This window comes from Ranitomeya variabilis, chromosome 5 (assembly GCF_051348905.1).
Source record: "Ranitomeya variabilis isolate aRanVar5 chromosome 5, aRanVar5.hap1, whole genome shotgun sequence".
NCBI lineage: Eukaryota > Metazoa > Chordata > Amphibia > Anura > Dendrobatidae > Ranitomeya > Ranitomeya variabilis.
The window spans coordinates 528,732,023-528,759,926 of record NC_135236.1 but is presented as its reverse complement, the minus strand read 5'-3'; the positions used below and the strand labels follow the sequence as shown (position 1 = coordinate 528,759,926).

The 27,904-nt window shown below is 44.4% G+C and overlaps 1 protein-coding gene across 1 annotated transcript in view; it reads right to left on the bottom strand.

Annotated features, from left to right (window-relative positions):
- Positions 1–274: 274 nt before the first annotated feature.
- JAKMIP2 (janus kinase and microtubule interacting protein 2) overlaps positions 275–27,904 on the bottom strand; it is a 200,929-nt gene continuing 173,299 nt past the window's right edge. The window contains exons 21-23 of the mRNA XM_077265817.1: positions 16,477–16,542; positions 3,154–3,227; positions 275–711 (exon numbers count right to left, since the gene is read on the bottom strand). Of these exons, the coding sequence (XP_077121932.1) occupies positions 3,177–3,227; positions 16,477–16,542 (117 nt within the window). The 3' untranslated portion in view covers positions 275–711; positions 3,154–3,176. The remainder of the gene's footprint in view (positions 712–3,153; positions 3,228–16,476; positions 16,543–27,904) is intronic.

The window sequence follows — 27,904 nt, the reverse complement described above, 5'->3', positions numbered from 1 at the left end:
CAGAATGGCTGCCTTTGCCACATCAATACATAGATGTATCACTATGCCTGGTAACTACAGTAACTCACAGCCATTAATACAACCTAAAATAGATTGCCTGTACAGAGCTGACAGGTATACGCCTTAGTTCCTTATGCTTAACATGCTGGAGTAAAATGGATGGCCAGCAATTCTTCAGTGTTAGGGGGTTAATCCTCCCATTCACCCAATGACATTTTAGTTGTTACTGTTCCTGAGTTGAGACGAATAGCATCCCTGTATTAAGTAAACCAGACTGTAATCAATGAATATTTTATTGTAAATAACCTGGACGGGATGGGGACAGGTCTCCAGCTTTGTCCATTTGCAGCTTATTTTTGTTCCTAATTGTTTCATTGGATATATGGTGTTACGGTAATAGAGTTCCCCTGCACAGCAGGGAGTAGATTGTTTCTCATTAGCTTTGGTTCTATGCCCAAGACGTATTCTTCTATTGAGCTGTTGTTCCTCTTCAGGACGTCTGTTCTCTGTTAGAATAAGCGCTTACATTTCCACTGAGTGCAGCATATATAGTGTGACTTCAGCCCGGTCACACCGCAACATAACATAGCAGGTAAGGAACAATGGCTTGGATTCCAAGGCCTTGTGCCTGTCACTGCAGTACAGGCGTTCTCTCTGCAAATATGGAAGCATTGATCTTTTTGCGAGGGCTCATCCATATTTCCTAAAATGCTGAAAACAAGACAGAAAAAGAAATTTGTAATATAGGGTGCAGAAAGACTGAATTTCAACCAAAAAAATGAAACCGTGTTTATTACATTCTAGCAGAGATCCCATATGATAAACTAAAGGTATCATAGTGCGTGGATTCTACACAATCGGCTTAAGGACATCTGTCTGAACTGAAAAGCAGATAGCTCTGAGCTCCTTTGTGTACACGTGTAAGCGGAATAATAGAAAAAGGTCAGAGAAAGCACAAGACAAATTATTATTATTATTATTATTATTATTATTATTAATAACTATGGTAGAAATTAGCAATCTTGCAGTCTGGAAATAATACAAAAAATTTAAATAAGCCCTAAAGTGTGTGGGTAGTCACTGGAAGTCCTCAAGAGTGCCTACCTTCTCACAAAAGAAGTCAGCAATAAACCTCTCTCACCTTTAAAAACAATGATTTATATATTCTGGGGTTGCCCAGGGAAATTCCCAAAAATCTGACATAAATGGATTGAATTTCCCTTGACCTCTTAATTGGTTATTAATTAATAAAAATGAATGTGATATTTCTAGAATTGAAATCATACTATATATTTTAAACAGGATGTCAGGATAATTGTAATGTTTGATGTGATGTCTACCTTTTTGTATAAAACATGCCACCAATATTTGACTGCTGCACAGCATACTGTGTATAGCCCACTTCACCACACTCAAAAAATGAATAGATTCTTTAAACTAATACAAACCCTCAAAAACAGACCCCTAAACAAATACAAATCTCAAAGTAGACCCCCTAAACAAATAGGAGATGCCAGATCCATAAATAAATGCATACTTTCATAGTCTCTAATACAGATGCCAGGCCAGACATGCTCTTTATACAGAATGCAGAACAGGCTCCCCACAGTCAATTCCCCCAAATTAAGTCTCCATAACATCCTCCTTTATTATTATTATTATTATTATTATTATTCATTTTTATAGCGCCATTTATTCCATGGCGCTTTACATGTGAAAAGGGGGCAAATACAATTAAACATCAGCAAAAAAAAAACAAGGCATACAGGTACATAAGGAGGGAGGACCCTGCCCGCGAGGGCTCACAGTCTGCAGGAGATGGGTGAGGATTCCCCAAGGGTGTATAAATAATGCATTTGAATTAAACTAATGGTTAAATAAAGACCCCAGTCCAGACATTTGCTTCCCTCTAAATGAGGACCCCAGATCAGATTACTTCTAAAGAAAGGCAATGGAAGTTTGGCATCTCCGTAGTCAAATTTACATGGAGAAACATATTGCCACTTGGATTTTTTCTTCACATTTTTCAGTACATTAAGTGGGAAAATGAAAGGTGTTATTCAAAACTACAACTAGTTCTACAAAACGCAAGCTATGTCAACACAAAGCTATAAAAGTTATTTCTCTTGGAAGAAGAGGAGGAAAAGGGAAAGTGCAAAAAAGAAAATTGGCCACAGTGGGAAGGAGTTAATACTAGAGATGAGCCGATCAGGCAAAATTTTAAATCGCCTGTTCGTGCAGATTTTCCCAGGAAACTTGATTCGCAGCAAGTTATTCTCTGTAAATTTAACGCTCACTATTATGTTTTGAGATCTTTCCAGACCCCAGATCATAAAAAGTAAGATATAAAAAATAAAAACAAATCTTTATATTCTTCTTATTTCAAAAAGAAATATTTTTGTATAATTAGCTGAGTGGTAAGATGAGTATAAGGAGTCCACTGGAATATATTTGCTCATCTCTAGCTAATACCATTATTAGTTCATGGGGTTTTTTTTCACTTCAATTATCAAATTAAAACAAATTTTATTTTCAAATCATTATAAATCCTTCACCCGCCCTAAATGACCAAAAGAGACAGTAAGTAAAATAAATAAGTAAATAAAAAAATTATAATTATTTTCCAAATTTCTGTTCTCTGTGTTAATACTTTCATTGCCCTGACGTAACCTATAAATCTGTGTGCTTTGTCCATTTTTCAGTTCCTTTAAATTAACCTTCTTACAACCTGTAGAGCCTTCAAACCTGAACAACATTTTCTAGCACACCATCGATCCCCATACTAGAACCTCAAAATGTGTGAATTGGGTCAATTGGAATGAAGTTCTGAAAAGTACTGTTAATTTTTTCTACTATTTTTACCCAAAAGATGTGACTCTTAAGGCAATTCCTTATTATTTACACTAGGCCTGCATTTGGCCCTTTATGTCTTGGGAAAACTCGTTTCCAACTTGGATGAATTTGTATAATATCTTCTCGGTATAATATGTAAAATGTTATGCTTTTGTTGTCCTGGGGATCAATTGTAGGCCACACCTCCATCGCTCTTCAGACAAAGGATCATTAATAGCATTGTTTAGTTCTAGATCATTTACATCAATGTTAGCAATGTAAAGTGAATGAATGTTAGGAAAGACAAAGAATAGCTCTTACCTGATCAAGAGGTAACATTAATGTCAAGGCCAAAGAATGAAGGCGAGAGAAAAGAACAAGAATAGAAAAAGGAACTGCAGAGGAAAAAGGTACGTTTTTAGCAAAATGGGAAAACTGACATAAAAAAGAATAATTTTAACACAGTGATATCACAAACTGTTTGCTGACTGATCTTTTTCACAGTGCTGGTAAGTTCCAGTCCTGATAATTAAAAGACAACTTAACATAATACACAAAATGTTGCTAATAATGTGATCATTATTAAGACAAAGGTCTCATGATCCTCCTCGGAGTGACCCAATTACAGATTTTGCTTTTGGGCCCAGGAACATCAAACTATGCCTGAGTTGCCTTACACAAATAAATACTGTATTCCTGTCTGCAGGACCAAGTAACATAACAATCTGCTATTCATGATCTGATCGGGGCAGGCCAGGAGAACCTCTAGATCCTATATCTTTGTGGCAGGATATCATGTTCATGAAGGAGAAAATACTTTTATCATTTTAGTTTTCGTCAACTTCTACCCTTTGTTTGAAAAAGGACAAGTTCCACAACTTTAGCGACAACTTTTGGCTTAAATATTTACTACATTAGTAGCTAAATTGCAATTAAAGTAATGGGAATCTCATTTTCAATTATACTGGTAGGGATTTCTGAGTTAATAGAGAGGGACTGTTCATCGCATTCAAGGTGCTTACCTACTACCCAAAGCAAATAGCAGCTACAAAAGCATCTTTCACTCTGGAGGACTCAACTATCCATAGATTACATCATTAGCAGATTGATATGAATGTCATCTGTGTAAAGCTCTTCATTTTAAGCTATGATGTGTGAGGCAGAGACAGGTATTATATGCGAGTATTGCTATGTATCTCCCAGGATGCGCATAGAAAAGTATTAAACCCGCTGGAGTGCATTGCAGTCGCAGGCATAGCTGTGGCTGCAGTGCAAAATAAAAGTAAATTAGGATTTGGTCAAGTTATTTGACCAAGGCAATGTATAGAAAAACCCGTTAAGGGCTTTTATTTTTGGAGCGAACTACAGGACGGTAGTGGGGCAGTTTGCTCCCTCCAGTCCGGGTTTTACAAGTGGCCCATGGCCACAGATTCCATTTAAAAACCCTGCAGCAAAGGGTTGGGTGTGTGAGTGTTTGTTTGCAAGTGGCAGACCAGGTGGCTCTGCAATGTCCAGCTTGTGTGAGGCAATACAGAGCCAAGAGCCGCAAATGCCTGGCACCTCTCAGCTTGATACGGTGGTGCAGTCACCCTCGGCAACCAGTCTCAGATACGGACTGTTGTGACGCCCCGGCAGCGATCCGGAGGATCCTGTGTGCTGTCCATTATGTGAGTTGCTTGGACATTAAATACATTTGTTGTGAACTTTCCTGGGTCACTGCCTCATTACTGCACAGTGTGAACACTGCGGCACTACATTTGGTTGGAGAATGCAGGCAGTGTCAATTGAGGTACACCCCAATGCCAGCTGCATGTCTGTCATTAGGCCTGCCACACTGCAACCCAGGAAATCCTGTTGCTGTAGCAGATTGCGGCCCTGCATGAGGCCCCTCTAGCACCGACCCCGGAACGTTGTAAGTCTGTTCCACTTTGAGGAAGCTTAGTCCGAAGTGGAAGATGATGTGGAAACTTTCCTCACCTTTTATGAGCGCACTGCAGAGCGGGAGAACCTGCCAACGTCCCAATGGGCTGAAGTTGGGGCTTCGTTCCTGACGGGAGATGTATTATTTTGACCTCAGTCAGGAGGATTCCCAGGACTATGCAAAGCTAAAAGATGAGATCCTCGCCTACTGGGGGTTAATACTTATGTGAGAGCCAAACGGGTGTTTTCATGGACTTTTGTTGAGGCCCAGCCCACCTGGTTTCACGTTTATGATTTACTGCAGCTTGTGAAAAGGTGGCTCCAACCTGAGACCTTGACTCCGGCCCGGATGAAGAGGGCGGTGGTCGACCAGATGGTGAGAGCTCTGCCAGCAGCCATACAGCGTTGGGTGGGACAAGGGGACCCAGGCACTCGGAAACAGGTGGTGGGACTGATTGAGCGGTATACGGTCATTCAGGACTTTATACTAGACACTGCTCCACTTTGGCTGTCACGTCGGGCACCTGGGAAAAGATCACAACCTTCTGCTGGGGCCAGTCAGCCCCAAGTCCCTACTGAGGGGGTACCCCGGAGTGAGAATGGCAGGAGAGCAGTTTAACCCAAAACAGTCTCAAAGACTAACAGCGCCTCCACTATCAGGTGCTGGCGATGCCAAGGGCCCCGACATGTGGCTGCCAACTGCCCTCTGACAGCTGAACCGGACTGCGGGTTTATGCGCAGAGACTGTATGTATGCCCAGTCAGTCTGCACCGCATCCCCAGGTGCTGCATGCAACGAACCCTAACTGTGTCAGGTACTCTTCAATGGGTACCAGACAGAGGCTCTCCTGGACTTAGGGAGCTTAGTGACTCTGGTCCATGGGTCACTAGTTGCCAGGGACAACCCCAATGGTCGGAAAGTGGGAGTGGTGTGCATACATGGGGAACTCCGAGAGTACCTAACCGTGTAGGTTAGCTTTTCCACCCTGTGTGGAGAAAGAAGACATGTGGTCGGAGAGGTAAAGACTCTTCCCTATGGGACTGTGTTGGGAAGAGACTTGTCCCTGTTCTGGTCCCTGTGGGAGCACAGGGATAACCCTCCCAGGGTAAAAGCTATTCCGGGACCGGAACCCGAAGATCCCGAGTCAGGGATACCTGCTGTAGGGGTCACCAAACTGGGGACAGAGTGTAACCCTGATAGGTTTCCGCTAGAGGTAGTGGCAGGAGAGGTCGAGGAGACCCCGACAATCCTCGAGCTGGAAGTGTCCCTGGGTATGTTTGATGTATGATTTTTCCCCACATGGCTGTCAGTCAAGTCTTATTGTATAGGGTTGATAAAATCCAAGATGAAGTGGTAAAACAGCTGGTGGTGCCCCAGTTGTACCGTCGGGCCGTGCTAGAGATGGCCCACACACATGCTGGGTGGACACTTAGGGGTAAAGAAAACCCAAGAACGCATACTGTAAAGGTTCCTTTGGCCCGGAGTGTATGTGGAGGTACAACGGTAATGTGAGTCATGTCCCAAGAGCCAACTAATCACACCCATTGCGAAGTTTTGGAGTCCATTGGTGCCTCTACTGTTGTGAAATTGGATTCTGGGCTCCCCCGGTGGCCACTTGTGGAATTGTACTTGTGTGCATCATCCCCTCTGTTCACCTGCTCCTATCAGGATGTGGGAGTCGCTATATAACCTTGCTCCTCTGTCAGTTTCATGCCGGTCAACAATGTAATCAGAAGCCTTTCTGTGCATGTTCCTGCTACTAGACAACTCCCAGCTAAGTTGGACTTTTGTCCTTGTGTGTTTTTGCATTTTGTTCCTGTTCACAGCTGCTGTTTCGTTACTGTGTCTGGAAAGCTCTTGTGAGCGGAAATTGCCACTCTGGTGTTATGAGTTAATGCTAGAGTCTTAAAGTAATTTCTGGATGGTGTTTTGATAGAGTTTTCTGCTGACCATGAAAGTGCCCTTTCTGTCTTCTTGCTATCTAGAAAGCGGACCTCGATTTTTGCTAAACCTATTTTCATACTACGTTTGTCATTTCATCTAAAATCACCGCCAATATATGTGGGGGTCTCTGTCTGCCTTTTGGGAAAATTTCTCTAGAGGTGAGCCAGGACTGTCTTTTCCTCTGCTAGGATTAGGTAGTTCTCCGGCTGGCGCTGGGCATCTAGGGATAAAAAAACGTAGGCATGCTACCCGGCCACTTCTAGTTGTGCGGCAGGTTTAGTTCATGGTCAGTATAGTTTCCATCTTCCAAGAGCTAGTTCTCATATATGCTGGGCTATGTTCTCTCGCCATTGAGAATCATGACAGTTTGACCGGCCCAAAAAAAAGGGTTAAATTACTGGCTGAGAAAGGAGAGAAAAAATAAGTCTGCTACAATTTTTTTTTTTTTTTTTTCCTCTAGTTCTGAGTGTGCTCTTAATTGAATCTCTTGCTGGTCTGCCTATACTGCAGCCTTCCTCTCTTTCTCTCCTTCTAATCCTTGAATGGCTCTGTGTTCACCTGTTTCAAATGGATCTTCAGAGTGTAGCTACAGGTTTGAATAATCTCGCCACAAAGGTACAAACAAAATTTGCAAGATTTTGTTGTTCATGCACCTATGTCTGAGCCTAGAATTCCTTTGCCTGAATTCTTCTCGGGGAATAGATCTCACTTTCAAAATTTTAAAAATAATTGCAAATTGTTTTTGTCCCTGAAGTCTCGCTCTGCCGGAGACCCTGCACAGCAGGTCAGGATTGTAATTTCCTTGCTCCGGGGCGACCCTCAAGACTGGGCTTTTGCATTGGCACCAGGGGATCCTGCGTTGCTCAATGTGGATGCGTTTTTTCTGGCCTTGGGGTTGCTTTATGAGGAACCTCATTTAGAGCTTCAGGCGGAAAAGGCCTTGATGTCCTTGTCTCAGTGGCAAGATGAAGCTGAAATATACTGCCAAAAATTCCGCAAATGGTCTGTGCTTACTCAGTGGAATGAGTGCGCCCTGGCGGCGATTTTCAGAGAAGGTCTCTCTGATGCCATTAAGGATGTTATGGTGGGGTTCCCTGTGCCTGCGAGTCTGAATGAGTCCATGACGATGGCTATTCAGATCGATAGGCGTCTGCGGGAGCGCAAACCTGTGCACCATTTGGCGGTGTCTACTGAGAAAACGCCAGAAAATATGCAATGTGATAGAATTCTGTCCAGAAGCGAGCGGCAGAATTTTAGACGAAAAAATGGGTTGTGCTTCTATTGTGGTGATTCAACTCATGTTATATCAGCATGCTTTAAGCGTACTAAGAAGCCTGACAAGTCTGTTTCAATTAGCACTTTACAGTCTAAGTTTATTCTATCTGTGACCCTGATTTGTTCTTTGTCATCTATTACCGCGGACGCCTATGTCGACTCTGGCGCTGCTTTGAGTCTTATGGATTGGTCCTTTGCCAAACGCTGTGGATATGATTTGGAGCCATTGGAGGCTCCGATACCTCTGAAAGGGATTGACTCCACCCCATTGGCTAGTAATAAACCACAATACTGGACACAAGTGACTATGCGTGTTAATCCGGATCACCAGGAGGTTATTCGCTTTCTGGTGCTGTATAATCTACATGATGTTTTGGTGCTGGGATTGCCATGGCTGCAATCTCATAACCCAGTCCTCGACTGGAGAGCTATGTCTGTGTTAAGCTGGGGATGTAAAGGAACTCATGGGGACGTACCTTTGGTTTCCATTTCATCATCTATTCCCTCTGAGATTCCTGAATTCTTGTCTGACTTTCGTGACGTTTTTGAAGAACCCAAGGTTGGTTCACTACCTCCGCACCGGGAGTGCGATTGTGCCATAGACTTGATTCCGGGTAGTAAATACCCTAAGGGTCGTTTATTTAATCTGTCTGTGCCTGAACACGCGGCTATGCGAGAATATATAAAGGAGTCCTTGGAAAAGGGACATATTCGTCCTTCGTCATCTCCCTTAGGAGCCGGTTTTTTCTTTGTGTCTAAGAAAGACGGCTCTTTGAGGCCGTGTATTGATTATCGACTTTTGAATAAAATCACGGTTAAATATCAATATCCGTTACCACTGCTTACTGATTTGTTTGCTCGTATAAAGGGGGCCAAGTGGTTCTCTAAGATTGATCTCCGTGGGGCGTATAATTTGGTGCGAATCAAGCAGGGGGATGAGTGGAAGACCGCATTTAATACGCCCGAGGGCCATTTTGAGTATTTGGTGATGCCTTTTGGTCTTTCAAATGCCCCTTCAGTCTTCCAGTCCTTTATGCATGACATTTTCCGCGATTATTTGGATAAATTTATGATTGTGTATCTGGATGATATTCTGATTTTTTCGGATGACTGGGACTCTCATGTCCAGCAGGTCAGGAGGGTTTTTCAGGTTTTGCGGTCTAATTCCTTGTGTGTGAAGGGTTCTAAGTGTGTTTTTGGGGTTCAAAAGATTTCCTTCTTGGGATACATTTTTTCCCCCTCTTCCATCGAGATGGATCCTGTCAAGGTTCAGGCTATTGGTGATTGGACGCAACCCTCTTCTCTTAAGAGTCTTCAGAAATTTTTGGGCTTTGCTAACTTTTATCGTCGATTTATTGCTGGTTTTTCTGATGTTGTAAAACCATTGACTGATTTGACTAAGAAGGGTGCTGATGTTGCTGATTGGTCCCCTGATGCTGTGGAGGCCTTTCGGGAGCTCAAGCGCCGCTTTTCTTCCGCCCCAGTGTTGCGTCAGCCTGATGTTGCTCTTCCTTTTCAGGTTGAGGTCGACGCTTCTGAAATCGGAGCTGGGGCGGTGTTGTCGCAGAGAAGTTCCGACTGCTCCGTGATGAGACCTTGTGCTTTTTTTTCCCGTAAATTTTCGCCCGCCGAGCGGAATTATGATATTGGGAATCGGGAGCTTTTGGCCATGAAGTGGGCTTTTGAGGAGTGGCGTCACTGGCTTGAGGGGGCCAGACATCAGGTGGTGGTATTGACTGACCACAAAAATTTAATTTACCTTGAGTCTGCCAGGTGCCTGAATCCTAGACAGGCGCGCTGGTCGTTGTTTTTCTCTCGGTTTAATTTTGTGGTGTCTTACCTACCGGGTTCTAAGAATGTTAAGGCGGATGCCCTTTCTAGGAGTTTTGAGCCTGACTCCCCTGGTAATTCTGAGCCCACAGGTATCCTTAAAGATGGAGTGATATTGTCTGCCGTTTCTCCAGACCTGCGGCGGGCCTTGCAGGAGTTTCAGGCGGATAGACCTGATCGTTGCCCACCTGGTAGACTGTTTGTTCCTGATGATTGGACCAGTAGAGTCATCTCTGAGGTTCATTCTTCTGCGTTGGCAGGTCATCCTGGAATCTTTGGTACCAGGGATTTGGTGGCAAGGTCCTTCTGGTGGCCTTCCCTGTCACGAGATGTGCGAGGCTTTGTGCAGTCTTGTGACGTTTGTGCTCGGGCCAAGCCTTGTTGTTCTCGGGCTAGTGGATTGCTGTTACCCTTGCCTATCCCGAAGAGGCCTTGGACGCACATCTCGATGGATTTTATTTCGGATCTGCCTGTTTCTCATAAGATGTCTGTCATCTGGGTGGTGTGTGACCGTTTCTCTAAGATGGTCCATCTGGTTCCCTTGCCTAAGTTGCCTTCTTCTTCCGAGTTGGTTCCTCTGTTTTTTCAAAATGTTGTTCGTTTGCATGGTATTCCGGAGAATATCGTTTCTGACAGAGGGACCCAATTCGTGTCTAGATTTTGGCGGGCATTCTGTGCTAGGATGGGCATAGATTTGTCTTTTTCGTCTGCTTTCCATCCTCAGACTAATGGCCAGACCGAGCGGACTAATCAGACCTTGGAGACATATTTGAGGTGTTTTGTGTCTGCGGATCAGGATGATTGGGTTGCTTTTTTGCCTTTGGCGGAGTTCGCCCTCAATAATCGGGCCAGCTCTGCCACCTTGGTGTCCCCGTTTTTCTGTAATTCGGGGTTTCATCCTCGATTTTCCTCCGGTCAAGTGGAATCTTCGGATTGTCCTGGAGTGGATGCTGTGGTGGAGAGGTTGCATCAGATTTGGGGGCAGGTGGTGGACAATTTGAAGTTGTCCCAGGAGAAGACTCAGCTTTTTGCCAACCGCCGTCGTCGTGTTGGTCCTCGGCTTTGTGTTGGGGACTTGGTGTGGTTGTCTTCTCGTTTTGTCCCTATGAGGGTTTCTTCTCCTAAGTTTAAGCCTCGGTTCATCGGCCCGTACAAGATATTGGAGATTCTTAACCCTGTGTCCTTCCGTTTGGACCTCCCTGCATCCTTTTCGATTCATAATGTTTTTCATCGGTCATTGTTGCGCAGGTATGAGGTACCGGCTGTGCCTTCCGTTGAGCCTCCTGCTCCGGTGTTGGTTGAGGGTGAGTTGGAGTACGTTGTGGAAAAGATCTTGGACTCTCGTGTTTCCAGACGGAAACTCCAGTATCTGGTCAAATGGAAGGGATACGGTCAGGAGGATAATTCTTGGGTCACTGCCTCTGATGTTCATGCCTCCGATCTTGTCCGTGCCTTTCATAGGGCTCATCCTGATCGCCCTGGTGGTTCTGGTGAGGGTTCGGTGCCCCCTCCTTGAGGGGGGGGTACTGTTGTGAAATTGGATTCTGGGCTCCCCCGGTGGCCACTTGTGGAATTGTACTTGTGTGCATCATCCCCTCTGTTCACCTGCTCCTATCAGGATGTGGGAGTCGCTATATAACCTTGCTCCTCTGTCAGTTTCATGCCGGTCAACAATGTAATCAGAAGCCTTTCTGTGCATGTTCCTGCTACTAGACAACTCCCAGCTAAGTTGGACTTTTGTCCTTGTGTGTTTTTGCATTTTGTTCCTGTTCACAGCTGCTGTTTCGTTACTGTGTCTGGAAAGCTCTTGTGAGCGGAAATTGCAACTCTGGTGTTATGAGTTAATGCTAGAGTCTTAAAGTAATTTCTGGATGGTGTTTTGATAGAGTTTTCTGCTGACCATGAAAGTGCCCTTTCTGTCTTCTTGCTATCTAGAAAGCGGACCTCGATTTTTGCTAAACCTATTTTCATACTACGTTTGTCATTTCATCTAAAATCACCGCCAATATATGTGGGGGCCTCTGTCTGCCTTTTGGGAAAATTTCTCTAGAGGTGAGCCAGGACTGTCTTTTCCTCTGCTAGGATTAGGTAGTTCTCCGGCTGACGCTGGGCATCTAGGGATAAAAAAACGTAGGCATGCTACCCGGCCACTTCTAGTTGTGCGGCAGGTTTAGTTCATGGTCAGTATAGTTTCCATCTTCCAAGAGCTAGTTCTCATATATGCTGGGCTATGTTCTCTCGCCATTGAGAATCATGACACTCTACCCATCATAGAGGTACCGTTTAAGCGGGTGGGCCCTATAGTGAAAATCACCCAGGGCAACCAACATATTCTGGTCGTAGTGGACTACACCACGCGGTTCAAAGAGGCGATACCACTTCGCCACACCTCGGCAAAACTAATAGTCCGCGAGCTGTTTGCAATGTTTTGTTGCCTTGGACTGCCAAAGGAGATCCTTATCGATCAGGGGACTCCTTTTCTATCCAAGGTGACCAGGGAGCTACTGTATGTAAGCTGCTCCAGATTAAACAGCTACGCACATCGGTGTACCACCCACAAACTGACAGGCTGGTGGAGAGGTTTAACAAGACCCTCAAATCCATGCTCAAAAACGTGGTCTCCAAGGATGGGAGGGATTGGGATATGTTATTGCCCTATCTAATGTTCGCTATCTGCGAGGTACCACAGGCTTCCACGGGTTTCTCCCCATTTGAGCTACTGTATGGCAGGCATCCGAGGTGGTTGTTGGACGTAGCCAAGGAGACGTGAGAACAGGAGCCAACTCCACATAAAAGTGTCATTGCGCACGTGGCCAGTATGCAGGACCGGATTGCGGCAGTTAGGCCCATAGTAAAGGAGCATCTGATGGATGCCCAGTGTTATGATCCGGTGACCCTGGAACCGCATGAGACTATCTCTGGAGTAGGTGGTACCTGTACTGACCGCAATCCTAATACTGACACCGCAACTAGAAGTAGCCGTGGGATGTACCTATCCAGGCCTAGACACCTCGACACAGCCGGAGAACTAAATACCCCTAAAGATGGAAATGGGAAATCCTATCTTGCCTCAGAGCAGAGCCCCAAAGGATAGGCAGCCCCCCACAAATATTGACTGTGAGTTTAAGAGGAAACACGTACACAGGAAGAAAAGACAGAGTTTAGCAAAAGAGGCCCTTCTAGCTAGATAGAAAGGATAGGACAGAGTTCTAAGCGGTCAGTATTAAAACACTAGAAAAATCCACAGCAGAAGATACAATATGCTACATCTAACTAAAGACATAGGATGTATATCTGCATCTCCAGAGAAACCAGCATGACTGAAAAATCCAAACAAGTCAAAGCTGGACAAAAACACAATAGATTGCACTGCACATAAAAGCACACTGCATGCGTGCTACAGAGAACAAAAACAGGACACTTATCTTAGCCGAAATGACTGCTGGACAAGTGGAGCCAGGCAGAGATGCAATCCCTCCAAGATACAATGGACAACTGGCAGGGATTGATGGATCCTACAAACCTAAATACCTAATAGAGCTGCAATAAGCAGAAACACCTGCCTGGCCTATAATCCAGAGACCACAGCACTACCACTAACAACCACCGGAGGGAGCCCAAGAGCAGAATTCACAACAGCCCAGGCAGCACAGAGCCGCGCATTTAACAAAATGGCCACAGTCAGATCCTTTAAGGAAGGGGATCGGGTGTTAGTGCAAGTGCCCACTGCGGAGAGTAAATTTATGGCCAAGTGGCAAGGTCCATATGAGGTTCAGGAAAAAGTGGGGGAAGTGAACTACTGAGTTTACCAGCCCAGGAAGAGAAAACCCAAACAGTTATATCATGTGAAACTACTAAAAGCCTGGAAGGACCGGGAATGTTTGGACCCCGGTCGTACCAACAGGGAACCCTTGGTAGCGGGCCAAGGATGAGATAGAGATAAAAATAGGAGACACTCTCTCGAAACAGCAGCGTCGAGAGGTATGGAAATTAGTGCAAGCGAATGCAGATGTATTCTCGTAACTACCCGGTTGTTCCTCTGTCATCCAGCATGACGCTGTCACTGAGCCTCACGTAAGGGTATGAATGAAACCATACTGTGTGCCAGAGGCCCGGAGACAAGCCATCGCAAGTGAGGTAAGACAAATGTTCCAGCTGGGAGTAATTGAGGAGTCCCAGATTGACTGGGCTAGCCCAATTGTGTTAATCCCAAAGCCGGACGGATCATTACGGTTCTGTAATGACTTCCGTAAACTAAAAGAGGTGACGATGTTCGACCTGTATCTAATGCCCCGGGTGGACCAGCTGATCGAGTGACTGGGTCAGGCCCAGTACTTTACCACACTGGATCTGACCAAGGGTTATTGGCAGGTACCTTTTATGGAGCTGGCAAAGGAAAAGTCCATCTTCATAACATCGGAGGGTCTGTACCAGTATGTCGTCTTGCCCTTTGAACTACATGGGGACCCAGCCATGTTTCAGAGGTTGATGGACATAGTGCTAGAACCTCATCAGAAGTATGCGTCAGAGTACTTGGATGACATCATGATCTTTAGTACTGACTGGTATACCCACTTGTCCCGGTACAAGCAGTAGTAGATTCACTCAGAGCCTCGGGCTTGATGGCGAATCCCAAGAAATGTGCGATAGGGCTTGAGGAAGCCCGGTACTTTGGATACGTGATTGGCCGTGGGGTTATCAAATCCCAAATAAATGAAATCGAGGCCATTCAGGACTGGCCACGGCCTGTTACCATCAAACAGGTGAGAACGTTTTTCGGAATCATCGGGTATTACCGGAGGTTTATACCTAATTTTTCGGGGAGAACAACGCCCCTAACCAATCTCCTCAATGGAAAGAAGTCGGTCATGGTTCAGTGGAACCCCCAGGTGGAGGAAGCGTACCAATCCATGTCCTCATTAGCCCCAACTTCCAGAAACGCTTCTTCGTACAGACGGATGCCTCTAATGTGGGCCTAGGAGTGGTTAATTCCAGCTCACCCAGTTGCTCTATGCTCATCCACCTGCGGCTCAGACACCGGCCTCACCTTGGCCTCACATCAAGGAAAATCAAGAAACAATTGGAGTCTGGCTCAACAGGACTGGATTTTCCTTTTCTATTTATTTTTCAAAAGAAAATATAGTGCATAAAAGAAAACTTTACATGGTCGACATGACCCTGTCGACGCATTTCGACTGCACTAGGCAGTCTTACTCATCCAGTGACCTACCTAAGTAGGAAACTCACCCCAGCCAAGAAAAATTATAGCGTAGTGGAGAAGGAGTGCCTTGCCATTATGTGGGTCTTGGAGTCCCTATGCTATTATTTACTCAGTCGACTGTTTCGCTTGGTGACAGATCATTCACCCTTGGTATGGATGAGAAATGTCAAGGAGAGGAATGCTCGGGTCACCAGATGGTTTCTATCTCTGCAGTATTTTAATTTCACCGTGAAACAGCGTGCAGGGAAGTCGCAGGGAAATGTGGATGCCCTATCACGGGCCCCCTGTATGGTGACAAATGTTCAACCTAACAAGTTTGAACAAAGTGGGGGTATGTGAGGCAGTGAGAGGTGTTATATGCGAGGGTCGCTATGTATCTCCCAGTATGCGCATATAAGAGTATTAAACCCGCTGGAATACATTGCAGTCACAGGCATAGCTGTGGCTGCAGTGCAAAATAAAAGTAAGTGTGGACCTGGTCAAGTTATTTGACCAAGGCAATGTTTAGGAAAACTTGTTAAGGGCTCTTATTTTTGGAGCAAACTACAGGATGGTAGTGGGGCAATTGGCTTCCTCCAGGCCGGGTTTTACAGGTGGCCCATGGCCACAGATTCCATTTAAAAACCCAGCAGCCAAGGGTTGGGTGTGTGTTTGTTTGCAAGCGGCAGAGCAGGTGGCTCTGCAACGTTCAGCTTGTGCGAAGCAACACAGAGCCAAGAGCAGCAAACGCCTGGCACCCCTCAGCTTGATACAGTGGTGCAGTCGCCCTTGGCAACCAGTCTCAGACTGTTGTGACACCCCAGCTGTGATCTGGAGGATACCTTGTGCTGTTCATTACGTGAGTTGTTTGGACATTAAATACGTTTTCTGTGAACTTTACTAGGTCACTGCCTCATTACTGCACGGTGTGAACTCCACAGCACTACAGATGGCATTGCAGCAAATATTTGTCAATTACAGAAGCGTTAGGATAGGTCTTAGGGGGCCTCACAGACAATAGATTACTTGATTTTTCAGCCAAGTGCTATCACTCCTGACTGTCCCAAGAGAGGTGGCTCTGTCGAGATTTCCCATGGTCTCTATTTGAGACTCTCCTGCTAGCAACATCTCACCAAGAACAAAAGGATCAGCCATCTGAACTTGGACATGACGGATCCTTATCTTTCCTGACATCATCTGTCTAGGAAGAGTTGGGAGGCCCCCATACAAATTAGAATGTCAATCAATCCCTCTGATATCAGCCAATGTTAGTCTAATGTGTATGGAGGCCTTTACCATAGTTATCATGCTATATTAATGACTGGTAGAAAGTCATAAAATTTAGCCGTACACATGAAGAATACTCTGTACGTATGTTCAGCACATTGACTCTATAAGCTCTTTAGTTATAACCACAAGTTTCCATGAGGGAAAAAAAATCGTAAGAATCAAATATATTAATTTTTACAACCAACCTTTTCCTCTAAGTCTTTAATCTGTCTCTTCTGAATATCTGTTTTATCCTCCAGATCTCGGATTCTCTGAAATCAAAGAGAAAATCGGAATTCAGTGAAACTATAAATAGCAGACAAACGCTTTGAAGACTTGACCTTAAATCCTCTTACTGGTTTTACATTGACCAAATGTGAAGGGAAATCATGTGTGTTTTTAGCTTTATTATTTATTTTTTTAACTAAAACTGTTTTAGTTCACAAAGACGCAAAATGTCTCCTTAAGGCTGTTGACATTCTGCATATAAGTTGTGCAGACCTATGTGTATCTGCTTTATGGTCATTTTCATAGCTCAGTTACAGAGATGCATTGAAATGGCTTCAAGCGATGGCAATAGTGATAGTGGCCTTATCATTACAGGGCCAAGTGGTAATCCACACATTATATATATATATATATATATATATATATATATATATATAAGAAAAAAAAAGGAAGCAGCACACAAAAAATAGAAAAAAGTGGGCTTTTAATGCCTGTACGGCGTGGCAACGTTTCGGATATACAATCCTTTTTCAAGCAGTGAACATACAAATGAAGTGAGTATATATAGCTAATACACATGTTCTCTATTAATAACAATTATACAAATAATCACTTTTTTTTATCATGAGTACCGATGTGCTCCATAGTGTAATAAAGTGCATCAGTGCTTTTTTTCATAACCACATAAAGACATATTAAAAATATGTGAATCAAATAAAGTGCTTTGTGAATATCTTTCAAATATGTTAAATGATCAATGAAAATCTAAAAGGTGTCCCAATCAAATGAAAATATCAACAAGGAAGCACACTTACAAACACATTGGTGCATGTATTCGATTACCGGCGTCCTCCTGGAGACACTGCGCATGTCAGTGACGTCCATACTAGGACCCATAGCATTATTATTAAGTGCTCCGAGGACACCGGCGCCATCTTGGAAAAGGTGTATTTTTCCCTCAGAGGAGAAAGCAATAGAAGTTCTTCAGAAAATGAAACAGATGTATTTCTTTCATTTAGCGCTAGCCTATGGTTTCCTTCTAGTGTTTATATTGCAAATCACATATATTTTCAACACTTTTATTGTGATCAATATGTGTCCGGCTATAACAAGCGCCAAATTCTATTTATATAGACACACTCAGAGCACCATATTTGTAATATCATAATGGCATTATGGTCAGGACATAAGTCCACATACGGTCCGAGATGCCCTCCCCAATTAAGTGGGGCATCGCGAGCCACTACAAGGACGAAGAAAATTTAGGGGGTGGACACTCCCCCATTATCCTCACGTCACCTGTAAAAATAGACCATATCAAATTTCCAAAAAGTATGGTTTGGATATAATCCTATTGAATATTGAGTATTTACAACAAGAGACTAAGAGATTGAAACATGAAATATCATTGATAGAAACAGAGATAAAAAGTCTCATGAGAGAGGAGGAATGGAATAATTTTAAAGAGTCCATAAAAATAAAATTGGATAAGTTGCGTCTTGAATTGGAAGATGTATGTCACGCTCACGCCCTGACTGGTGGGCGTGAGCTCGGGGGGTTTGTGGCCCCACTGTGCCACAAACCAGACTACCCTGGAAGGGGCGTGACTATGACAGCTGCCTGGGTTTTCACTGGAGCCTCTGATGTTGAGGTCAGGCTTGTGCAGCAGGCAGCTGCCAGGTGCTACTCCAGGGTGGTGTCTGGCTGTGGCTGCTGATCCCACTTGGGAGACAGGAACACTAGGACAGGTGCGGGCATCAGGCAGGACTGGCGGAAGAGCATGGCTGAAACTCAGACGAGTAGGCTGGCACGGCTGAGGCACAGGGCTGGCAGAGACACGGCAGAGAACACAGGGCTGGCAGAGACACAGCAGAGAACACAAGGCTGGCAGAGACACGGCAGAGAACACAGGGCTGGCAGAGACACGGCAGAGAACACAGGGCTGGCAGAGACATGGCAGAGAACACAGGGCTGGCAGGAACACAGAACTGGCAGGAACGGCAAGAAACAGGACTGGCTAGGATGGCAGGAACACAGGACTGGAAGGCATGGCAGGAACGGCAGGAACACTGGATTGGAAGGCACGGCAGAGAACACAGGACTGGTTGATGTGGTTTATGAAGGAACAGGTAGGGACCTGTTCACACTGGAGGTGCAGGTATGGATATGTAGTGTGGAGGAACAGGTAGGGACCTGTTCACACAAGAGGTGCAGGAAAGGAAACAAGCAGAAAGGAATGAGGTATGAAGGAACAGGTTGGGGCCTGTTCACACAGGAGATGTAGGTATCGAAACAAGCCAGAAGGAAAGGAGAATGAAGGAACAGGTTGGGACCTGTTCACACAGGAAGAGAACCGCAAGGCTGCGGATAGGAATGGTTGAGCAGCAAGAGAAAGTGTAGCAACTAAAGCTAAGCAGAGCAGAACTGCAAGGAATACGGAGAGGAGCTGCAGCGAGAGGTTTCTGCAGCAAAGCAGAGCGGAGCCACAAGGAATGTGGAGAGGAGCTGCTGCAAGGGATTACGGCAGCTACAGAAGCTAAGTAGAGTAGAAAGGAGCAGAACCGCAGGGGTGCGGAGCAGAGGTAAAGCCACAAAGGTACGGAGCAGGCAGAGCCGCAAGAGTGCGGAGTGTAAGCAAACTGAGAACACAAGGAGACACAGCAGGGAAGGAAGCCACAGACAAGGAGACCAAGATAAGACTAAGTTCAGACAAGGAAATGGAACAAGACAAAAAACAAGGACAAGGACACAGGGAACAGGATATTCTGTCTCCTGGAGGGCGGACAACAAGACCAAGGCAATAGCACAGAGAAAAGCCTCCAGAGAGGTAGTAACTCAGAGCAAGGCCTGGCAAACTCAGCAGCTAAACACAAACTGAGCTAACACATTGCACAGGCCCAGACCACTGGGTGGAGCTGCACTATATACTGGAGGCCTCTTGGTAATTGGTCAGGAACAGATTAGACAGATGCACCTGATTCCTATAAGAACCAGGGAGTTCAGGCGCCGCCCCCCTATACATACAGCCATGAAGCATGCAGAGAGCAGAGACACAGAACATGGAGCTGGCATGAAACAGAAACCACATCATGACCTGGAGCAGTGGGTAAGATAGTGTGAGAGATGCGAGGCCATGCCGTGATGCCAGCGGAGTTGTTACAGTACCCCCCCCCCCCCTTTACGGCCCCTCTTCTTCAAGCTCGCCAGAATAACTTGTAGAAGAAGGATAGGAGCACACATAGTCAGAGCCATCACAACATTCCTCTGGTAGAAAGAGGTAGATGAGACATTAGAGATCTCGGGTTGCCCAGTCTCTTTGAGTCCAGTAAGATCAGCTTCCCACACAGAAGACACAAGGGACAGGACTTCTTTCACCTGGTTAACTGAAAGCAGGAACTTGGAAGCTTGTGATTTGACCACAACATAATCTGATTCTTTGGAAACTGAAGACACGTTCACCGGATCCAACTTAAGCCCATCATCACAAGAAAATTGAACCTCCTTTAGACTGGTGGAAAGCAGAGATGAGAACACTTCTGTCTTGGAATCTTCACCCAATAGCCAGATGGAAGCTGGAGGCATACATACAGGAAACATTTTCAGCCTGGAACCCTGAAAAACTGAACCTCCTCTTCTGGATTAGAGGATGAGTAAGTCTCTGTCTTAATATCAAGTAGCCACTAGGAAGCAGAAGGCATACATTCAGGAAGCCCCATCAGCCTGTTCCTCTGACAAAACTGGACCATCTCTTCCTCTGGATTGGTAAAGAACAGAGATACAAGAGCTTCTGCTTCAACTTCTTCATCCACCTGCCACATGGAGTCTGAAGGCATTTTTACAGGAAGCATCTTCTGCCCATAGTTCAGAGAAAAACTTTTAAGTGACAGGGATATTCCTGGGAACTGGTCACTGGTATTGACACTGGAGGTGTGCGGAGAGGACGTCATTGCTTCCTTTACTTCAGTGAGGTCAGCACACCGTGACTCAATAGCCAGCAAATCAGATGGAGAGGATTTTAACACTGTAGACTGACCTTGCATTATAGGAACTAGAGACCTCTGGAGACTAGGTAGTTCAAAATGCAGCACCATGCTGGGTTTTTGGACCGGACTGGACAGTAGAGTACCCGGCTCAGAACGACCGATGGGCAAACTGGTCAGCAAGTGAAAGACAAATTTCTTTACATATAATGCTCCGATTTGGAGCTGTAGTTGTCCCTTCGACACTGGACTGTTCATAAGTAGGACTCGGCAATCACTAAACACCTTCACAGGATTCTGGAGCAGTGGAACAGGAACCACACTTAGACTCCGTCTGGTTTGCAGCTTGAACACATCTGCAGGACCGAAGCTCCCACAAGGCACCGGAACAGACACAGACTTTAGCGGAAGGGAGTTATTCTCACCAAGGGCAGTCTCTCCTACTGGCCCGAGGTTTTGGAGCTTTAGATCCCCTGGACAGAGGCTATCCAGGTGTTCCTCACAACAGCAGCGACATAGTAAGCCCTTCTTATGACTGGTCTTAGACTGGTGCTTTGCCAGTCCACTCTTGACAGTCTTTTTGGGTTCTATTTGAGTAGCTGCTTTAACGGGTAGAGGAACTGGAGGGTCACAGATGGTCATGGCTTGACGTGGAGGTTTCTTCACGGGTTTCACCCGTCTGGAGCGCCTCTCGGATCTAGATGGGGAAGACTTCACAGGAGCAGCAGGACGAGGCTTGTCAAAGACTCTACGGAAGGCTACCAGGAAGGCCCCAAGACTCATGACGATAGGATCCCCTGCTTCCCAGAGGGGACAAATCCATAATAAAGCATCTCCTGCTAGGTAGGATATGATGTAGCCCACCTTAATCCGGTCAGAGGGAAAACAAGCTGCATTCTGCAGGATGTAGCGCAAGCACTGTTCCAGGAAGCTTTGGCATTCTTCTGGATTCCCATAGAACCTAGGCGGGTCTGCTGGGTTGTGCTGTTCCTCATAGGCCAGAAGTTGCTTGAAGAGAGAATTTGAGACTATGATTGGCTCAGAAGTCTCCTCAATCTGAACCACGCTTGGTGGAATTAATTTTTCAGGTTGCTCATATTAATAGGGAGAAAGTTCATCATGCTCTGCGAGCAGTAGGACATGGGATATAGCGGAGGCCATGGCCTGTGCAAACTGTCACGCTCACGCCCTGACTGGTGGGCGTGAGCTCGGGGGGTTTGTGGCCCCGCTGTGCCACAAACCAGACTACCCTGGAAGGGGCGTGACTATGACAGCTGCCTGGGTTTTCACTGGAGCCTCTGATGGTGAGGTCAAACTTGTGCAGCAGGCAGCTGCCAGGTGCTACTCCAGGGTGGTGTCTGGCTGTGGCTGCTGATCCCACTTGGGAGACAGGAACACCAGGATTGGTGCAGGCATCAGGCAGGACTGGCAGAAGAGCACGGCTGAAACTCAGACGAGTAGGCTGGCACGGCTGAGACACAGGGCTGGCAGAGACACGGCAGAGAACACAGGGCTGGCAGAGACATGGCAGAGAACACAGGGCTGGCAGAGACACGGCAGAGAACACAGGGCTGGCAGAGACACGGCAGAGAACACAGGGCTGGCAGGAACACAGAACTGGCAGGAATGGCAGGAAACACAGGACTGGCTAGGACGGCAGGAACACAGGACTGGAAGGCATGGCAGGAACGGCAGGACTGGCAGGAACACTGGATTGGAAGGCACGGCAGAGAACACAGGACTGGTTGATGTAGTTTATGAAGGAACAGGTAGGGACCTGTTCACACTGGAGGTGCAGGTACGGATATGTAGTGTGGAGGAACAGGTAGGGACCTGTTCACACAAGAGGTGCAGGAAAGGAAACAAGCAGAAAGGAATGAGGTATGAAGGAACAGGTTGGGGCCTGTTCACACAGGTGATGTAGGTATCGAAACAAGCCAGAAGGAAAGGAGAATGAAGGAACAGGTTGGGACCTGTTCACACAGGAAGAGAACCGCAAGGCTGCGGATAGGAATGGTTGAGCAGCAAGAGAAAGTGTAGCAACTAAAGCTAAGCAGAGCAGAACCGCAAGGAATACGGAGAGGAGCTGCAGCGAGAGGTTTCTGCAGCAAAGCAGAGCGGAGCCACAAGGAATGTGGAGAGGAGCTGCTGCAAGGGATTACGGCAGCTACAGAAGCTAAGTAGAGTAGAAAGGAGCAGAACCGCAGGAGTGCAGAGCAGAAGTAAAGCCACAAAGATACAGCGCAGGCAGAGCCGCAAGAGTGCGGAGTGTAAGCAAACTGAGAACACGAGGAGACACAGCAGGGAAGGAAGCCACAGACAAGGAGATCAAGATAAGACTAAGTTCAGACAAGGAAATGGAACAAGACAAGAAACAAGGACAAGGACACAGGGACCAGGATATTCTGTCTCCTGGAGGGCGGACAACAAGACCAAGGCAATAGCACAGAGAAAAGCCTCCAGAGAGGGAGTAACCCAGAGCAAGGCCTGGCAAACTCAGCAGCTAAACACAAACTGAGCTAACACATTGCACAGGCCCAGACCACTGGGTGGAGCTGCACTATATACTGGAGGCCTCTTAGTAATTGGTCAGGAACAGATTAGACAGATGCACCTGATTCCTATAAGAACTAGGGAGTTCAGGCGCCGCCCCCCTATACACACAGCCATGAAGCATGCAGAGAGCAGAGACACAGAACATGGAGCTGGCATGAAACAGAAACCACATCATGACCTGGAGCAGTGGGTAAGATAGTGTGAGAGATGCGAGGCCATGCCGTGATGCCAGCGGAGTTGTTACAATGTAAAACGCAGAAAATGGAATCGAGATATGGATGATTATAAGGATGGAAACATCTAAAATTGGCAAAGAGACAATTCAGGCAATTGGAGGAACAAAGGTTACTGGATAGCAAAAAATGAGTCTGAATGTTGTAACAATGATAATTGGTCACGTAATATTGATTTTTTTAGGACTGGATCCTTTGAAAGAAAAAATGAAAACAGCAGGAAAAGGGGAGGAAAAAAGCACCGGAGACAACAGAAAAGAGAAAAAAGGGAAAAACAAGTCACCAGTAGAAAAACAGATGGCGACAAGGAGCAAAGAACAGACCTAATTGTAAATATTTCAAGTAAGACTCTTACAGAAAATCAAATATCGGTTCTAAATAAGGGTTTGTCTTTTGGGTTGAGTACGCATGTGGATTGATTCCAACTGAATATTGAATTCCAACGGTTCTTCAGATCAATTGAATTGAAAGAATGGTTTTGTAAGAAACCAAATGTAGAGAAGGCCTTAAATTGTAATTTTAGTTTGCAACAACTAAACTTGAAGAAAAAGAGTAATTTCATTCCACCTGAAAATTCACCTGTGATTGAAGCTTTTATTTTAGCAGTGAATCATGATATAGAAAAATTGAAAAAGGAATGTACTAACAAATTTTTGTATCCCAATATGACAATAGGTGAAATGGAAGCCCTATATGATTTAGCACATGATGAAGAAATAGTTGTCAAAAGTGCGGACAAAGGTGGTGCGGTCGTTATTATGAACAAAAAGGTTTATCTTGATGAAGTTTATAGACAGTTGGCCGACCTGGAGGTGTATGAGAGACTTACTCATGATCCTAAGTTTGATATTGCGAGGGACATCAAATCCATTTTGGATGATGCCCTCAATATACAGATTATTGACCAGGAAGTTTATGATTTTTTGACAGTTAAATGTCCAATCACTCCCGTGATATATATATTGCCAAAGATACATAAGTCTCTCATACATCCTCCGGGCAGGCCTATTGTTTCAGGCTGTGACTCCATCTTGTCCCACATTGGAATATTTTTGGATAAAAATTTTAAATCCGATTGCTAATCATACAGAGTCCTTTGTAAGAGACACTACTGACTTCCTTGAAAAAATAGGTGGAATTGAAATAATGGGTGAAGTTATATTAGCTTCATTTGACGTAATATCTTTATATACGTCAATTGAAAATAGCAAAGGTCTGGATGCAGTTGGTAAGAAATTACAAGATACTCAATATTCTGAAGGAACCAAAAAGTTTATTTTGCAATTGCTTGAACTGATATTGATGAGGAATTATTTTTTGTTTGGAGATGTTTATTATTTGCAATTGCGAGGAGTCGCCATGGGCGCTAACATGGCGCCCGCATATGCAAATATTGTTATGAGCATTCTTGAAGAGAGTTTTGTCTATGTATCCCACCACTTTAGCTATGTAGCTGGGTGGTGGAGATACATAGACGACTTTTTTTTGATTTGGACTGGTACAGAGGACTTATTGATTAAATTTTACAATTATTTGAATACAGTGGATGACACGATTAAATTCATCTTGACACATTCGAGTACAGATATTCAATTTTTGGATGTCAATGTGAGAATTGAAAATAACAGACTTGTGACCCAACTGTATTCAAAAGTGACAGATAAAAATGACCTTCTTCTTTTCAATAGCCAACATCCAAAAAAACCAAAGGATTCTATTCCTTTTAGTCAATTGATTCGAGTTAAAAGAATTGAAAGTAATGAGGACTCTTTAAGAGAATCTATGAAAAACACTATGAAAAATTTTTCAGATAGAGGCTATCCTAATAACCTTTTAAAGACACCAAAGAGTAGAGTTGATCTATTAAAGAGAGAGGATCTCCTCCAAAAAAAAGTCTAATAAAAAAGAATTGAATCGCATACCCTTTGTGACAACTTTCTGTGAGGAAAGTGGTAAAATTTCAAAAATTATATGTAAACACTGGGGTATGCTATCCAAATGCCTACCACATGTGATGGAATTTTCTAAGCCACCAATATTTTCATACAAACGTAATCGTACTATTGGATCAACATTAATGAAATCTGATATTGGGTCCTTTAGAAAGTCCAGTCAAACTACACTCTCTGGCTGAAATAGAAAGGGTTGTTTCCCATGTTTATCATGTGTCAATTGCAGTATGATGCTCAAAGGGTCAAGTTTTCAACACCCTGTTACTCAAGAAGAATTTAGGATACAGCATTTTTTGACTTGTGACTCTGAAGTTGTTGTATATTTGTTACAGTGTCCTTGTTCCTTATGGTATGTCGGTGAAACAACTTGTGATTTCAAGACGCGGATCAATCAACACCTACATACCATAAGGAAAAAACGCATGGATTTGCCTGTATCAAAGCATTTTGTGGAAAAATCGCATACTGAAAAACAGCTGCGGTTTCGCATCATTGATATGATACCCACTCAGAGAAGAGGGGGTGAAGAGAGAATTAGAGTGGATTATGAAACTTAACACGTTGAAACCACTGGGCCTAAATGTGGACTTTAAAATTAATCAGATTATATAGTGTTTGGTGACTTTCTTTATCGTACATATGTTATAATAGAATATTGTTTTTATTTTATTATTGTTTCTTTCAGATGTCCCAATCTGTGAAAGGAAAGGCACAACTTGCACATAAATTGTTGTTCAGAAATGATACGTTGTTAATATTCCAATAAAAATAAAAAAAATGGATGACGCTCATTGTTTTATATATTTCTTGGATCTAGTGATATCATGTCAAAAATTTGATATGGTCTATTTTTACAGGTGACGTGAGGATAATGGGGGAGTGTCCACTCCCTAAATTTTCTTCGTCCTTGTAGTGGCTCGCGATGCCCCACTTAATTGGGGAGGGCATCTCGGACCGTATGTGGACTTATGTCCTGACCATAATGCCATTATGATATTACAAATATGGTGCTGTGAGTGTGTCTATATAAATAGAATTTGGCGCTTGTTATAGCCGGACACATATTGATCACAATAAAAGTGTTGAAAATATATGTGATTTGCAATATAAACACTAGAAGGAAACCATAGGCTAGCGCTAAATGAAAGAAATACATCTGTTTCATTTTCTGAAGAACTTCTATTGTTTTCTCCTCTGAGGGAAAAATACACCTTTTCCAAGATGGCGCCGGTGTCCTCGGAGCACTTAATAATAATGCTATGGGTCCTAGTATGGACGTCACTGACATGCGCAGTGTCTCCAGGAGGACGCCGGTAATCGAATACATGCACCAATGTGTTTGTAAGTGTGCTTCCTTGTTGATATTTTCATTTGATTGGGACACCTGTTAGATTTTCACTGATCATTTAACATATTTGAGAGATATTCACAAAGCACTTTATTTGATTCACATATTTTTAATATGTCTTTATGTGGTTATGAAAAAAAGCACTGATGCACTTTATTACACTATGGAGCACATCGGTACTCATGATAAAAAAAGTGATTATTTGTATAATTGTTATTAATAGAAAACATGTGTATTAGCTATATACAGGTCCTTCTCAAAAAATTAGCATATAGTGTAAAATTTCATTATTTACCATAATGTAATGATTACAATTAAACTTTCATATATTATAGATTCATTATCCACCAACTGAAATTTGTCAGGTCTTTTATTGTTTTAATACTGATGATTTTGGCATACAACTCCTGATAACCCAAAAAACCTGTCTCAATAAATTAGCATATTTCACCCGTCCAATCAAATAAAAGTGCTTTTTAATAACAAACAAAAAAACCATCAAATAATAATGTTCAGTTATGCACTCAATACTTGGTCGGGAGTCCTTTGGCAGAAATGACTGCTTCAATGCGGCGTGGCATGGAGGCAATCAGCCTGTGACACTGCTGAGATGTTATGGAGGCCCAGGATGCTTCAATAGCGGCCTTAAGCTCATCCAGAGTGTTGGGTCTTGCGTCTCTCAACTTTCTCTTCACAATATCCCACAGATTCTCTATGGGGTTCAGGTCAGGAGAGTTGGCAGGCCAATTGAGCACAGTAATACCATGGTCAGTAAACCATTTACCAGTGGTTTTGGCACTGTGAGCAGGTGCCAGGTCGTGCTGAAAAATGAAATCTTCATCTCCATAAAGCATTTCAGCCGATGGAAGCATGAAGTGCTCCAAAATCTCCTGATAGCTAGCTGCATTGACCCTGCCCTTGATGAAACACAGTGGACCAACACCAGCAGCTGACATGGCACCCCACACCATCACTGACTGTGGGTACTTGACACTGGACTTCAGGCATTTTGGCATTTCCTTCTCCCCAGTCTTCTTGCTTTCATCAGAAAAAAGTACTTGGGACCACTTAGCAACAGTCCAGTGCTGCTTCTCTGTAGCCCAGGTCAGGCGCTTCTGCCGCTGTTTATGGTTCAAAAGTGGCTTTACCTGGGGAATGCGGCACCTGTAGCCCATTTCCTGCACACGCCTGTGCACGGTGGCTCTGGATGTTTCCACACCAGACTCAGTCCACTGCTTCCTCAGGTTCCCCAAGGTCTGGAATCGGTCCTTCTCCACAATCTTCCTCAGGGTCCGGTCACCTCTTCTCGTTGTACAGCGTTTTCTGCCACATTGTTT